Source organism: Miscanthus floridulus, chromosome 2 (genome assembly GCF_019320115.1).
Source record: "Miscanthus floridulus cultivar M001 chromosome 2, ASM1932011v1, whole genome shotgun sequence".
Taxonomy (NCBI): Eukaryota; Viridiplantae; Streptophyta; class Magnoliopsida; order Poales; family Poaceae; genus Miscanthus; species Miscanthus floridulus.
In genome coordinates, this window is record NC_089581.1 from 168,092,802 (window position 1) to 168,108,431 (window position 15,630).

The following is a 15,630-nucleotide window of genomic DNA, read 5'->3' on the forward strand; positions in this document are numbered from 1 at the left end:
TATGGCAATCGCTAGGAGTTTCGACGTCTCGCGTGTCACTGACAAAGTGACCGTTGTGGCTGTACAGCCTGTCCGGTATTGATACTGGACGTGTCCGGTATTGCCCAACGGTCACATAACGGCTAGTTTTTCAAAGGGGCTATAAATATCCCTTAGCCTCCACCTTTGGAGGTTGCTGATTCTGTTGACTTTCAGACACGTTTTTGAGCCTTGAGAACACTCTTTAACTCTCTCTTAGTGAGTGATTGATTCAATCTTACAAAATCCATCTTATGGGTTAAGAGAGATTTAAATTTGAGAGCAAGGCACCCTTGAGCACTTGTGCATATTGTCGATTTCGTGATTTGCATTTGTTACTCTTGGACTCTTCTGTCCTAGATGGCTAGGCGTCGCTAGAGAGCACCTAAGAGCTTGTGGTGTGCCTCGGAAAGTTTGTAACGGTTCGATTCCACCGCCGCAAGGGAAGGAATCAACTAGTGGAAGGAGTAAAAGGAGTTGGAAAAGACTCCATCTGGAGTGGCCTTCGTGGTCATCTAGAGCTGATCTTCGTTGGGTCGCTCGCAGCCCCCTCAACGAAGAGTAGGTCTCGACGAAGGCTGAACTTCGGTAAAACATATCGCGTGTCTCGATCTCTCTCTTTACATTTGTCATTCGTGATCTTTTGTGTTGCTTGAGCTTGTATACAGGTTACCTAAAGGTATTAGCAACTAAGTGAAAAGAAGAGATCGAAAGGGAAAAGGAGGGGAGCTGACTTGCACAGCCCGTGTATACCGGACGCGTCCGGTATTTCCTACCTATACTGAAATTATTCATTCTCTGTTTTAACTCTGTGGTTGTAGGGTTGTATCTTGTATACATATTCAAAATACCTTGTTTACCCTGTTGGCTTACTCGTGAGGGGTTTTTTTCTCTGATTAGGAGTTTCTAAGTGTTTGGAAACTCCAACTCTAATCGTTTTCACATTTTGAAGGGTTAAATTTTTAGAAACGCCTATTCAAACCCCCCCCCCCCCCCCCCCCTCTAGGCGGTATCCTCGGTCCTTTCATGGAGACAAGCCGAATTGGTGTTGGTGTGATGGATTTGGTAAGGCGACCACACAAGTGAGAGAAAAAATGTATTGCTATAGAACTAAACGATGTCATGATTGCAATATAGACAGCACTATAGTACAAATGTTTCTATCTAGGCTAAACTATGAGTTTACATTGTGATCGGTATCGAGTAGGATGATATGGGTTGTAGGATCACTATAATACGACACAATAGTTTCAAGCATGTGTGTCGGTTGGATTTGATCATGCTACAAAACGAAAAAAAAAAACAATTCCCCATCTCTGGTTAGGACGATGGAGGCTTTGTGAACTCCCACGAAGAGCAATTGGTCACTCTCTCCCTCACATTCTCTTGTATTTAGATCTTTCATTTGTATAGAGCTAAATGTGTTTCGAAGCGATTGCAAGTGCTGATTGTACAGTTAACTTCACCAAAGACGCTTTGTGAAGTCTTGAAGACATCTAGATTTTGGACATGTTGCGTGGTGAGTTTTGACACTCAATTATTAGCTTTATATTCTCTGGCTGAAACATAGATCGACTATTTTATTTTCTAGTTTTTTAGAGATTTCTTTGAGACCAAGTTCATTTTCTTTAGGAACTTCGTACAGAGAGGAAATTTCGACATGAAGAGAATGTAATGTAGCTGCTACAATTATTACTGACACGATCACACAAGCAGAGATAGATGGAAAAAAAATACAGCTTGAAATAAATTTGAGTTTGGTTGGGAGAGTTGCATGCACAATAACAATTGTATCACTTTCCTTCCATATTATTCTGAGAATTATATCGAATCCAAAAGAAACATGTGGATTGTGACGTTTAGCTCTAACTAGGTATTATCTAAAACCCTTTTCTAAATATTGCACAACTTCAAAAATTATAGCGTGAACTGCAGCACTCTGGAGGCATCTGAAGTCTTAGATGCTAACCTGCTCTCTGACATCATAGCATCACCTGGGAGTAGAAGAGGAAATATAACACTCAAGATGTAAAGTTGCGAAATTTTCATTGTCATATTGGGCATCCACAGGCACATAGTTCAGGAGGATTTTAGGGCGAGTTTATCGCTTTTCAACCCATCACAAATCTACCAACATTGGAACAGCATGGCGAGGCAGATTAGCCTTGGGCAGCATCTAAGAGGCAGGAAAAGCTTTCGCCAGGGATCACAACCACCATTCCTCTTTATGAACTTAGAAGACCAGCGTTTGTGGCATGTTGAAAAGAGCACGAATTGTCTCACCGGCGACATCCAACAGCTGTAGATACTCATCTGCCCCATCAACCAAGCACTGTAAAATCATCCAAAAGGGCAAAGGTGAGAAATGTAACATTACAGATACTATGGAAGTTTCAGTGTGTGATACATGTGTGGATACAGTTTCAGAGACTTGCTACAAGATAAAAACATGCAACTCTAGTATGGCAGGCTTCAACATCATATTATTTCTGAACAAGTCATGTGGAAGAAAAAAGTTCTAGGTTTCCCTTTAGAAGAGTACAAGTCATGGGAAACAAGAAAAGGATGAACATGAGATAACTGTAGTACTGTAATTTTACTCAGACAAACCTTATCAGTTTCCCCAAGCTTTTTACATATCCTTGCCTTTTGATCATCTTGAATATCATCCGCGCTAACAATCACATCTAGAAACTGCACAAGTATTTCAGTTAGCAGCAGTGACAGATGAAATCAACAGGAATAGTGAATTAACTGGAGTATGGCATCCAGAAACAAAATAAACAGATGACCTGTGCCATCAGCTGTGAGACTGGATATCCATCTGCTATAATGTTGCTAACTTCCTTGTTCGCCACGTCAAATTCACCAGATTTGCAGGCTGCAAGCAATGCCTTGACAACATCTTCAGGGATAACCTGACACAGGGAGACAAACATGATGAATGGACGAGATTGATTTCCCTTTGTTCAGGTCACCAATTACTTGCATGGTAAAACTTCTCATGATATAAGATATTTTTTCCAAGGAAAAGCACAATTAATTTCCTTTAAGCACAAACAAAAGAGGAGAAAAGTGAATGGTGCTGTACCCCTGAAACACTGATCAAGTCACTGGAAGAGAGAGAAGATCCAAATAAGCGAGTTGCACTCTGCAACAAACCAAAAGTATATGGAACTACGATCAGCTGAGCACAGCTTAATGCCAAATAGTAGATTTGGAGAAAATTCATACCTGAAGATAGGTTATAGCACGACGAAGATCACCTTGAGAAATGGCACTCAGTGTGGATAGCGCCTAATTAGAGAATTCAAAGCATCTCAACCAAGTAATTATTAAATGAAAGAATGCTCCAAACAATTGACCAGATATTATCATAATAATGTATGATGCATATAAACATCATATGATTCATCACGAATAAGGCTAATTTAAATACCTGAGCATCAAGATTGAGACCTTCTTCATTGCATATATGCATAATGCGGCTGCTCATCACTTCTTCTGAAAGAGGCTTGAATCTAAACTTGGCACATCTCGATGCAAGTGGTTCTATTATCCTGTAACATTAACAATCATGAATCACAAAAATTCAATATTTGTACCATAGAAAAATAATAAGATCACGTTGACAAAATACCTGCTGATATAGTTGCATATAAAAAAGAATCTGGTCACTTTGGAATAAGCCTCCATGGTACGCCTCAAAGCATTCTACAGAAGGATATACAATATCAACTTAACATATGTATTAGGTCTGAAGCATTTATTACATATAGAAGAATGCTGTGTGACAATATACCTGGGCATCTTCTGTCATTGAATCTGCTTCATCAAGTATAATAATCTTGTAAGGTGGGCAGGGATAACCACTGAAATCCATCACACCAAGAAAACTTGTAAGGAATACAAAAATCGGATGGAATTGAAAAGCTTTCTAATTTTGATGAGCTTACGCTTTCCGTGCAGTACCAACAGCAACAGCAGCAAAGTCCTTGATTTTCGTCCTCACCACATTAATTCCACGATCATCACTAGCATTGAGCTCCAAAACTCTTGACTTATACAGCTCTGGACTGAAACATCCAAAGAGGAGAAGAAAACTGAGTCCCAAAACCATCTGAGAGTAGTGTTGTGTTTTTTTCAAAACAAGACAGTTTCTAATGTCATTTCCATACTTACTAGCATGGGATATGCAAATTTCATGAATAAATTTGAGGAATTAACCACCACAACCACATGCATTAAAAAGATAACAGAGGCAACGCTGGTTGTCTGACAGTCATTCTCAATAAGTTAAAAACAATTGTGAGTTGAAGAGGAAATCATACTCTGCTACTTTTGTATTAGTCAGAGTTCCTCTTAAATGGCTATTTTAAACACATATAGTTTTATTTTGCTGCTGTTCTGTTGCATCGAAAAGGTAACTTGACTATGTATCATTCGACTCGGTGATAAGCACCAACATATACATGGGTTAGAGATTGTACAAACAGACATGCCAATCTTCGCCCCAGAAAAACAATATTATAAATTTCGAATATTTTGATGGTCCATCCTTGATGGAAATAATCAACCTTCCAAAAAAAAATTCTCACACATATGTAGAGCCTCTAACAGGACCTCCAACAAATTAATCATTCAAGCTAAATAATTCCTATGGAACCTTAGAATGGGCTGAAAATGCAAGTAAATTAGGGATCTCCACAACCGTCGCTGTTTTTTTTTTTACCATTTTAAAAGAAAAAAGAGTATTTTGTGGCATTGAAGGATATATAATATCAAAGGATCAACTATAGCAAGCCGCACTCGCCATCAATTGCTCCGTTGCAGTAGCAACTACTCATGCTGGCAAGTCTCAGGCAATCCAAGATTACATAGCACACTACTCATACTAGCACAACCAAATTAAGAAATCGTACACTAAAAGACAGGGTCCAGCACGAGGGTATACCCGTAGAGCTGGTAGGCAATGGCGAGTGCGGTGGTGGTCTTTCCCGTCCCCGGCGGGCCGTAGAACAGCATGTGCGGCAGCTGCAAGCGACCAAACAGCAAATAAGAAAATCTCCAAGGGGGCTCCGCGAATAAAAAGAAGAAATTTTGTGGGTGAGGGGTTAGGGTTTAGCGCTTGCTCACGTCGGCGGTCTGGAGGGAGTTGGTGAGCACCCGAATCACCTCCTCCTGGTGAGCCACATCCTTGACCTGCCTCGGCCGGCTGCAACCTCAGCAAGAACAGGCGCGATTAGAGAGAACCGCCAGTGCTCCATTCCAAATTCCGGGGGGGAAGAGAGGGAGGGGTGCGGGCTTACTATTTCTCCACCCATGGCTGCGACATCGGCACGAGCGGCGCCATCTGCTACTCCTCTGCCGCAGCGGTCGCCGCCGTGCGCGCGGGCGGTGGTGGCAAGTGGGCGGGTTGCTCCTGCGTTTTCGCGCGCTGCGATTTTCGGGTCCTCCTCTTCCCACTAAGGATTTTGGGACCTCGGTCTCGCCTGTTGGCACGGGCTAAGGCCACGTACAACGCCGGGCGCCTATGGGCCGGTATTCTGTTTTCCTTCCACGATGGACTCCAGCGTGTCCGATCTGGGGCGCTCGCGGACGGATGCGCCGCTTCGCGAGGTGGCGGCGCGGCCGGCGCCAGGACCCAGGAGCGACTCCTGCGCGATCCCCAGGAGCCGGTAGTTGATTCAGTCGGATATACTGCATAGCGTTTGCTTCTTCTCCTCTACTCCTCTGCTCTCTCTATATATACATCATTGAGCCTATAGGCAAATCACACTCGCACTCACAAATGGATCATACACCTCCCGTGGCTTCATGAATTGGTTCGACTACTCAGCCAATCACCCATCCGAAAGCCCAGAGCATTGCCCATATCCACAATATCGTTACTCATATCGTCCTGTGTCCCCAGCTCAACAGTATGCACAGAATTTTTTAGAGCCTTCTGGTTTCAATCCGTACTGTCCCATGCCACCAACTTCTTCTGAAGGTCCGCAAGTAGTCGCTGATGGGCATGGAGATGATGAGGAGGAGGACGATGAACAAAACAGTGAAGAAGAGGAAAATAGAAGCCGGTGCTTGTCCTAGGCAGAAGCAGACGACATCAGATTGGTATGTGTTTCTTTTTTTAGTTATTGTGTATTCCTATTATATTTAATAAATATTTTCTCTTATATTATAGTTGCCATTTGGTTGTAGGTTAGTGCTTGGATCAACAACTCAGTTGATCCTCTAGACAGCAACTGTAAGAAGGGCGATGTGTGTTACTGAAGAGTTCAACCGCAACAGTCCCCACAACAGAAGAAGGCAACCCAAGCAGTGCAAAGACCATTGGGGTAAATCAAATAAGAAGGTTGCTTTATTTAATTTAATGGAATTTGGTGTAGGATGAGAGATGCACATGAGAGTGGCCAATCAGATGACCAGATCAAGGAGAAGGCCCATGCCCTGTACAAACAGGAAACAAAGCAGTGTTTCACGCTTGAGTATTGGTGGAAAGAGGCGCGAGAGCAACCAAAGGGTAAGAAAAAGAAGAAAGATATGATTGATTTGGAAATTGCAGAAGAAACTCGTCCGTTGGGGACAAAGGCCGCAAAAGCAAAAGCAGCCATGCCTGATTCTTATTTGTCACACGATGATCTTCAAATGTATTATGAAACGCAGGCCATACGAGCTTCAACCGCAGAGAAGACGGCCGACGTGCAGCTCCGGCTTTTTAAAGAGAAGCTAGAAGCACCACAATCACAGGTGAGTCGGGTTCGTTGAAAAGTCAGGCTAAAAAATACTATTTGCTGATTTATTATGAAAGAAAAACAGACTGATAAGTTCAAGCGAACAGGGCCGACATCAATGGCGCAGATGTACACCAACCTCCTAATGGTTGACCACAGTGGAATGACTGATATGCAGCATGGGCCAAGCCCTACTGTGCCGCGGCGGGGCGATGGCGACAGCAGGGGCGAGTTCCGCGGTGGCGTCTGGAGGTAGAAGAAGACCAGAGGTAGAAGAAAGGATCAAGACTGTTGATCTTTATCGTAGGGTTAAAAAAATCGGATGTTGGAATCGGAAAATAACCGAATGTGGAATATACAGACTCTATTTTTGTGGGTGCGCCCGTACCCCGTACAATATACATAGATTCACCCATGTCCATCGAGAAATAAAAAGAGACGTGCGTACGTGGAATCCCTTACTTGTCGCTTTGGTTTCATTATTAGGAAGAGCGTCAGGAGTGCACGTCAACACACGGTTGGACGAAAGGCATGGATTCTTTTTAGGGGGATGTTTGGCATAGCTCACCATTGGCTCTTTTTTTTATTACACAGTATAACTCAAACACTCATAACGCATGCACACTCATCCTTTGAATGAATGCACGTAAAAAAATCTACTTCTATGAGCACATTCGAAGACTTAACCGATAAATCCTTAAGATTGACAAGACGCAGCGGGGAGCAGGTTAAAACCAAATAGCTCCACCCATGGAGTCCATAAAGACTTGCTGAGACAAAAAAAAAAAGGGAAGTGGAGCTGAAATCCTAAAAATATTTTCCACCTTGATCACGTGGACGCCAACGAGGACACAAACCTGTTTTGCCAATGTACGCAGACAAGAAGACGCGAGCGAGCAGCCAGTGCACGCTGCGACCGCCAGGGCGCACGTCGTTGCCACCAGGGCGTGTGCGACCGCCGTGGGGCACCCCGCCTCGACCAGGGTGCATTCGGCCGAATTTTTTATAATTTGGCCCTTTTTTGAAAGTTTCTCACAGATAGACCACTGGCGGAAAGAATTCAGGAAATTGACCCTTAGCTCGGCGCCATTGATGCTAGCGCCGAGCTCCTGGGCACGGTCGATGACCTGCCAGGGGGCTCGGCGCCAGAGTGACTGGCGCCGAGCTCAGCACCGTAGATCTTGGCGCCGTGCTCAGCGTCGTAGATCTTGGCGCCGTAGTGACTGGTGCCGAGCTCCCTGCATTTAACCCCGGCATAATCTTCTTGCCCGAACGTTCTTCCTCTTCTTTCTCCTCCCTCTCGGGTTTTTCTCTCCCCACTTCACCCTACCTCACGAATTGTCATATTGGACCTTGAAAACCTTGATTTGATCCGTAGATCTTCGAGAGCAAGGTATCCTCGCTCCCCTCCTTATTTTTTTTGTATCGATTTGGTATATGTTAGTCGGATTTTTGAACCTAAGAATCGTCATCACTTAGGGTTTCATTGTATTCCTCAATATATGTATTATACAACCGTAGGTTGATTCCAAGATATGAAAAAAGCTAGTAAACCTAGGCGCATGTAGTTATGTTATGGGTTCATTGTTGTGGATCAAATGAGAAACCCTAGGTTTAGGGTTTAATGTTAACTGCTTTCGATTCTTAGAACGAAATTGGTTGTATTGTAGTTATGGTTCTCATTGATATTTATTTGTGATGTTTTGATTTATGTTTGTTAAATTACATCCGTTTTGTTAGATACAAGAAATGTTTCGGGAGGAGTTTTGGCGAAAACTGGGTTGTCCTCGAGAATTATACCCCGACGCGTCTAGCAAAGACGCCCCCGTCCCTCCTGACCTCCCTATCCCTAACTGTGACTGTGGTTTCCCGGCCCATGTTTTTCAATCGAAACATCCGGACACAGCGGCGCGTTGCTTCTACACATGTAGTCGGTTTAATGTAAGAAATTGTTTGCACTATCCTTTTTCTTTATTTGTGTAAGTATGCTACTAATATTTTATTGGAATCTCGTTGTGTAGGACCATGAGAGGTGCTTTTTCTTTCAGTGGATCGATAGTGCAGACAAGTTTGATCCTAGGTACCTCTTTTTCGACGATTAGTTTAGAGGGAGACATCCACGTGAGCACTTCAAGCGGTGGGTTCCACCCCCCTAACCCTCCACCAATGACGGCTAAGGAGAAGCACCTAGCCGCAGTTAGACAACTCGAGAAACCTCCTCTGTGTGATTGCAGAGATCGAGCTGTGATAAACCCTGAGAATACGTTGGAGTTTGTGTGTCCAAACAAGCATGAAGTAAGTGCAAAGTGTATGTGTTGAAATCTTGAGCTATATGTGTTCATGTACTAATATCTCATTATTTAGGTGTTTTCAATGGCGAAGTGTCATTTCTAGGAGTGGTTGTATGGTCCTAAGAACCAATGGCCGGAAGAACCGCGGAGGGTTAAGGATAAGAAGAAAGAAAGGGTAATCTACAAAGCATCTCCTGTCATGTGCGAATATGCTGTAAAATCCAACTATGGCCTAGTCCCTTCAGAGCTTGGAATAGGCCATTATTGCGGCCATATGATTGAGTATGATGAGGTTCGTTATTTTTCTGGTAAATATGAAATCGTATTTTGTTTGTTTTGCTAAGACATATATGATATAATATTTCTTTTGAACAGAGCACTAGGAAATGCAGTTGGGAATGTTATGATGGTCAAGCTAAGTTCTTGGATGAACTGAAGAAGAGGCAACTAGTTGCACGGAAGATGGGATGTGGACCTGACTACGTCAACCTGTTCGTTAAACATCACAAAGAAAAGATGCGTGAGTTTGCTAGACAGCGCGGTATTTGTAACCCGATCGATGTTGGGCTTAACAAATGAGGATTGAAGAGGCGGATGACGTTAGAGGAGGAGAGGACAAGGAATGAGGTAAGGGAGGAGACAAGAGTACAGATGCAGGTCTTGAACAAGCATGTTGCTACATTATATACCAGTGAGTGCTTGAAAACCTTTTTTTCGTTGCCTGGTTTTAAATGTAATATAACCGCGTTGCTAACTGATTGCATTTTATATATAAAGGGATTAGTTGCAGCGGGGAACATGCCGCAGAGGTGGCTCAAGCAAGGTATGAGGAGAAGAAGTTAGATTACCATAGAGTGCGAGTTGGTCGCACCGTTCAATCATCGATTGTGTTGTCTAATGAGGGAGACAAGGATGAGGACGACATTGCCAGACTGAGTGAGCTCATTGCTCTAGTAGAGGAGGGCATGCAGGCGCAGGAGGCTAAAGACGACACTAGCAGACTTAGCGAGCTCATCGCTCTAGCAGAGGCAGGCATGCAGGCGTAGGAGGCTGAGGACGACACTGGCAGACTGAGCGAGCTCATCGCTCTAGCAGAGGTAGGCTTACAGGCGGAGGAGGATGACGACGCGTTCTTCACTCAGGCTGCAGCGGCCGCAGATGAAGCGGAGGCTGCTTACTATAAGCGACAGACAGGTCAGAGCAACACAGTTGAGCCTAGCCACAACAACAGGGTTATAGTAGAGGACTGGTACTCGGATGATGAGTTGCTTACTCAGTATGTTTCAGACTAAGGATTTGGAAGTGCATTTGCCCCTATGTCTACTGTCGGCACGTAGTTGTAGTATTAATATGTTGTGTAATGTGGCATAGTATTGAACTTTTCATTATGTGGTTGTTTTCATTATTTATGGTCTTAATATTCCGCTTAATGATATGGACATATTGAAATGTGAACACATGCTGCAAAAAAACCTAACGATGTATGACATTACATAAATCAACACACAAAACACATCAAATGGCATGTGACTACATGTACCGAACCTGGGTACAGAGTTTCCTTCGACTAAACCTAACATGCCTTAGGTAATTAAACCATGTCTTAGGTAATTAAACCTAACATGTCTTAGGTAATTAAACCTGGGTACATATAAAAAAGATGAAGTCATCCTAGTAGTGTGGCCACATAGCAAATTGTGTTGCACCTTCTCCATAGTAGTCTCCCGTTGTTGTTGTTGTTGGTGGTGGCGGGGTGACAGGGGAGGCCTCTTGTTCTTGTGGTTAGGGCAGGTGCAATATGGATCATTGTAGAGTGCCTCCTGTGAATCGACACCATTATTGTTGTCGTCCTGTCCATCGTCCTTGTAACCACTGCTAACTTCTCTTTCTAGATCGAAGATACGATCCTGTAGGTAGTAGATGTACTCCGCATGCGGATAAATAGGTCGAGAATCGACCCACCTACTGAACCCACAGTTTTCTTCAGCCAAGGAAGACTACAATAAGTATGTCGTGTAAGTTATATACAAGACAAATATATTGAAGAAACAAATAGTAATAGCAATTACCCATGCTTGCGGGCATTTGAAGAAACGATGACCTCCATCTATTCCCTCGGTGAACATCTGCACTAGGCAGTCCTCGCCATGCATGCATTTTGGTCACTCTTCTTTCCTTTCATCGTATCCTCTCAGTGGTGCCTCTTTGGTGAAATCACTTTTGCTCTCAACTGGGAACCTCTCATAAAGAGCTTTCTCAAAGAAATCAGGACCAAGAGGACCCTCCCACCCCTAGTAGTTCCCTTCCCCTTTCCTCTCCCTCTGGACGACCCTCCAGACATTGGTACTATAACAAGAGCAAATGTTGAGGAGTGTTCTTCTTCCTTGTTGTGTGTGTGAATGAGAGGGAGTGAGTGATTATTTATAGGTTGAGAGGAGGAATGGAGGCCTCTTAGTGTGCCATGTCAGTGATCCGTGTGCCTCTTCACCTAAGCCCTTGGATCAAACAATAATAAGATAAATGGTGGAGATAGAGTAGAGTTGTGCTTCCTTGCATGCCAGTACTATATCAGTGATGTGATAATTTGATGCTATCCCTGTATCTGAAAAGTCTATGTTTATTGTCTGAAAAGCATAGATTCATTCACTGTTGCTTGGTAACCCTAGATTCATCTACAAAGCGTATGTACGACATGTTTGGATTATATACATTCTAATAAATTTATAGTTAATCTGTATACTATATTTGTGCCTTTGTAGAAGTGTAGTATGATTAATGTTTCATGGGAAAAATTTGCAAGAGTTTGCCTTGTTTTAGGAGCATCCACAGTTACAAACAAAGACATCAATATATATTCCAAACATTTAATCATCCAAGGAGCATAATGCAACCAAAACGAACATCACAACCAACATAATATGTCATGCAAAGTCCAAATAGTCCATAATGTCCTTACAGTCCCAAATAGTTATAGAAAGATAAATACAAAATTTATAATAATGCATACTAACAACTACCATATCCCTCACTGCCTCCTACTCTTGCCCTTACCCTTATGACCGAGAGCGCTCATACCTAGAGTGTAAGGGTCACGCGGACGGCGTCGCCTAGTGCCTAGAGGCGGTGTAGGATGAGTCAAGGGAGCGTCATGGAGCTGAGAGGGACCAAGCTCCTCATGCCTCTTGTCCATGTCGTCATCGTTGTCGTCTTCCTTGTCCTCATCCCCGTCCCCTGTAACTGCTTGACTAGAGGAACCCAAGCCTCCTCTTGCTGTGGAAGGAACATACACGTCTTGTGTCATGTCTGTCCTGCAATCACAATGACCAGCCGCACGGCGTAGACGATGTGACAGCCTCTGTTGTACAAAACTATGTTAACTGAAAGAATATAACGTATTAATGATATGTTTGAAAGAATATTTTTAATCTTATGTCTAGGAAGCCAAGTATGTAGTCGTCATTGACTCTCGGCTGAATGCGCTCGATCTCTTCAACTAAGCATTTGAGTGTATTGCCCTGCAATAAAGTTCTCAATAATAATACTTCTAAACAGATAGCAATAGGTTTTGTTTTCTTTTGTACAAGAATCTAACGTATTATAAGGGTTACATGGCTCAAAGGTTGCACTAACTACAATAGATAACTCCTAATATCGGTCCAAGAATGCCTAATGTATTGTTATGCAACTTAACGTACAAAAATAAGGTAATTGGCTTACCACTCTGTCCAAGATCGGTCCTACCTCCACCTGCCTTCTTGCACGAGTCGACTGGTCATACGCCGTGTCTTTATCGTCGGAGGACTCGATGTTGGCGTAGTCAGCTTCGGTCCACTGTAGCCTCAGCCTGCATCGTGTCGCACGCTGGTACCAAACTTGGTACCGCCTAAACTCACGGTTCGTGTGCAGCTCATTGTTGTCGTCCACATTGTCATGCATTTCCTCCCATTCCTCAATGAAGGACTGGTGGTGCCTCTCCCAGTCAAAAGTCTTCTTGTTCCTCTAACAATCCAACCTACACATATGTCATCGTTACATGAATCCATGTACATGTCACCATATTAATAGAAATGGACCATCATCATGAGACATTTGAAATATCAAAACACTTACTTGTATAAGTCAACATCAGTTGAGAATAGAGCCATAGGCCAAAGCTGTCTCACTCCAAATTGGCGTGCAACCCTATCTGGTAGGTGGAACTCGACAGCATAGAAGCAGATTAGAGGGCACCTCATCCTATAGAAGTCATCGTCGGCCCCACAAACGTTGCTCAGCTAAAAAGGAAGTGCGTCCTCTCCACCATATGGCTCCCACTCCACCTACAATATGTCCAAATAAGATGTTAGATGGTATACTAATCCTTTTTCAAGTAGCATGGAAAATAAAATTTACTTACACTAGACGCCGTCAGCGTGTCTACCTCGTTCGTGTACTCAACGTACGCCCGGTCTATCCTCCTATGCGGAACCCTGACCTAGTCCCAAAGGTACGCCCACATCAGCTGACGACTTGGAGGCTGATCTTGGAACCACTCATGACGATCTAGAACCTCTGGACAGCCAACTGGAAGACGAGTCCACATCCACAGCTGTAATAGGTACACACATCCACCAAGTGATGGGTTGGACGAAGATCGACAACACCCCTCGCACAACTGACAATATAGAAAACACAAGACTGCAGAGCCCCAGCTGTACTAACCCGCCTGGTTCCAGTCACTGAGGCAGTGGATCCACATCCAGGACACACTATCACCCGTGGCGTCGGGAAAGAGAACGCAGGCAAAAAGGTGTAGGATCCACGCCCGGTAGTAGTACCCAACCGTCTCCTCATCTGTCTCCTCAGGACACTATGCGAACTCTTCACATAGCCAGGAGATGGGAACTCTAGAAGTGCGAGCCCCTTGCTCACTAAGCTCACGCCCAAGGAAGGCCTCCACTTGTGCTCTCCAGCCCTCTGACCTGCACTACCCGATGACTGGGTTGTCGTGAATCCTTAGGCCTAGCATCTTCTAACAGTCCTAGAGCGAGACTGTCATCTTCTCAAAAGGTAGGTGGAAGCTGTGAGTCTCCGACCGCCACCTATATTTAAGACAAAGCAAGATTACTTGTCAAAAAGTCAATCGCATGAACAAATGGCCATGAATGGAGGCAATGATTTACTTTAATACCTGTCTACCAACGCAGTTATGGCCGCTGAGTTGAACTTGGGCAACCCACGATGAACCTAAAAAGAGATGACATACAGGCCAGCTCTTTGTAGGAAAGGAGTGTACCTGTCGTCGTACCGCATGTCCAAGAACCCACTGTGGGTTCTAGGACGAAGGTGCGGAAGGTCCTACATCGAATAAAACATAGTCTCCTGTTACTTCACGAACACATGTATGAATAAAACTTATAGATTATTACCTGCCCCAGTGCTATGAGACGTCCTCGGTGGGTCGCCTCGTACGTCGGGTCAAGCAGGTGGAATTGCTCCATCCTACAAAAAAGTGAATGAATTAGAATTCCAATATACAATGAAACATGAACTTAGAAATGTATAAGTAATTGACACAAATACAAGCATAAATTGAGACATACATAATTAAATATATGAATACGACAAATATAAAATAATAATATAAACCAATAGTCCTACCTCACTAATCTACCAACGGCAACTTCGTGAGTTGTGGCTAAGTCTATCGCACTTGCCGTACTCATACTGCTCGGGATCAGTAACAAATGGAGTTCCTCTCCCACGCCTAGTTCTTTTGGGTATCTGATCCATAACCATCCTATGCCTCGTCCTCTGCCTTGATCCACGCTTGTTCCAACGGTAAGCTAGATCCGTAATGTACTTCGGCCCATCATATGGAGGCCACTCTCCAGGGTCCCGGAAAGGCATGAAGCGGGGGCTCCATGTGTTCACAAGCGTGTCGACACTGAACTCGTGAGGTATCCTCCTCTCGATATTATAGTTGCAATGCCTAGCTGCTGCCACCAAATGAGAACATACAAAGTGGTATTGCCTTGGTTTACCACAAGTGCACTTGAAATCTTAGAGGACAACCACATGTATCCTCGACTCTCGGACCTCATCATCAGACATTGTACCACCCCTATGCTTGACCTAATAAGTCCCTATGGTATGGTCAAAGCATGCAACCTCATGTGTGCCAACCCTTTCTCTTGCCTTCTCTAGGTGTGCCTTTGGTGTCTATCGTTAAACCAGGCAACAAGCTTATAGAAGGTGAATTGAACGATTGCATTCACGGGCATACCTCGTATCCCCAATAGCAACTTATTGAATGACTCTATCATGTTGCTGCACTGAAACTCGTACCTCTAGCCATCAGCGTTGTGAGCTCTCATCCATTTCTCCAAATCCCTCATCAAACCTGTGAGCCATTGTCTACCTTCTGCATTTGATGCGGTTCTGATCTGCTCCAACTTTTCCTTAAAGTACTTTTCCTCAAGCTATCGAGCAGCCTCCTGGAACAGATCAAAGTTACCCTTGACACCATCCTTCCGGAGTAGATTCTCGGCAAGGTGCCGAGTACACCAACGATGGTGCAATAGTGCATACCCCTCTATCTGCTCTCG

At 43.9% G+C, this 15,630-nt stretch overlaps 1 protein-coding gene and 1 long non-coding RNA gene across 3 annotated transcripts; one reads left to right on the top strand and one right to left on the bottom strand.

The window, feature by feature from the left end:
* Positions 1-1,805: 1,805 nt before the first annotated feature.
* Positions 1,806-5,522, bottom strand: LOC136540563 (replication factor C subunit 2-like). The gene is made up of 12 exons (XM_066532563.1): positions 5,328-5,522; positions 5,155-5,233; positions 4,973-5,052; positions 3,975-4,094; positions 3,821-3,890; positions 3,659-3,732; positions 3,458-3,578; positions 3,253-3,315; positions 3,110-3,169; positions 2,811-2,936; positions 2,629-2,712; positions 1,806-2,350 (listed from the first exon to the last, which is right to left on the bottom strand). The coding sequence occupies exons 1-12, from the start codon at positions 5,369-5,371 to the stop codon at positions 2,252-2,254; spliced, it is 1,020 nt and encodes a 339-aa protein (XP_066388660.1). The 5' UTR covers positions 5,372-5,522; the 3' UTR covers positions 1,806-2,251.
* Positions 5,523-5,700: 178 nt separating this feature from the next.
* On the top strand, positions 5,701-7,098 carry LOC136540564 (uncharacterized). Of its 2 annotated transcripts, XR_010779996.1 has the most exons (4): positions 5,701-6,132; positions 6,220-6,541; positions 6,685-6,768; positions 6,860-7,098. It is a non-coding gene; the product is annotated as an uncharacterized lncRNA (long non-coding RNA). The 2 variants fall into 2 exon arrangements; XR_010779995.1 differs by having other exon boundaries at positions 6,220-6,768.
* Positions 7,099-15,630: the final 8,532 nt, after the last annotated feature.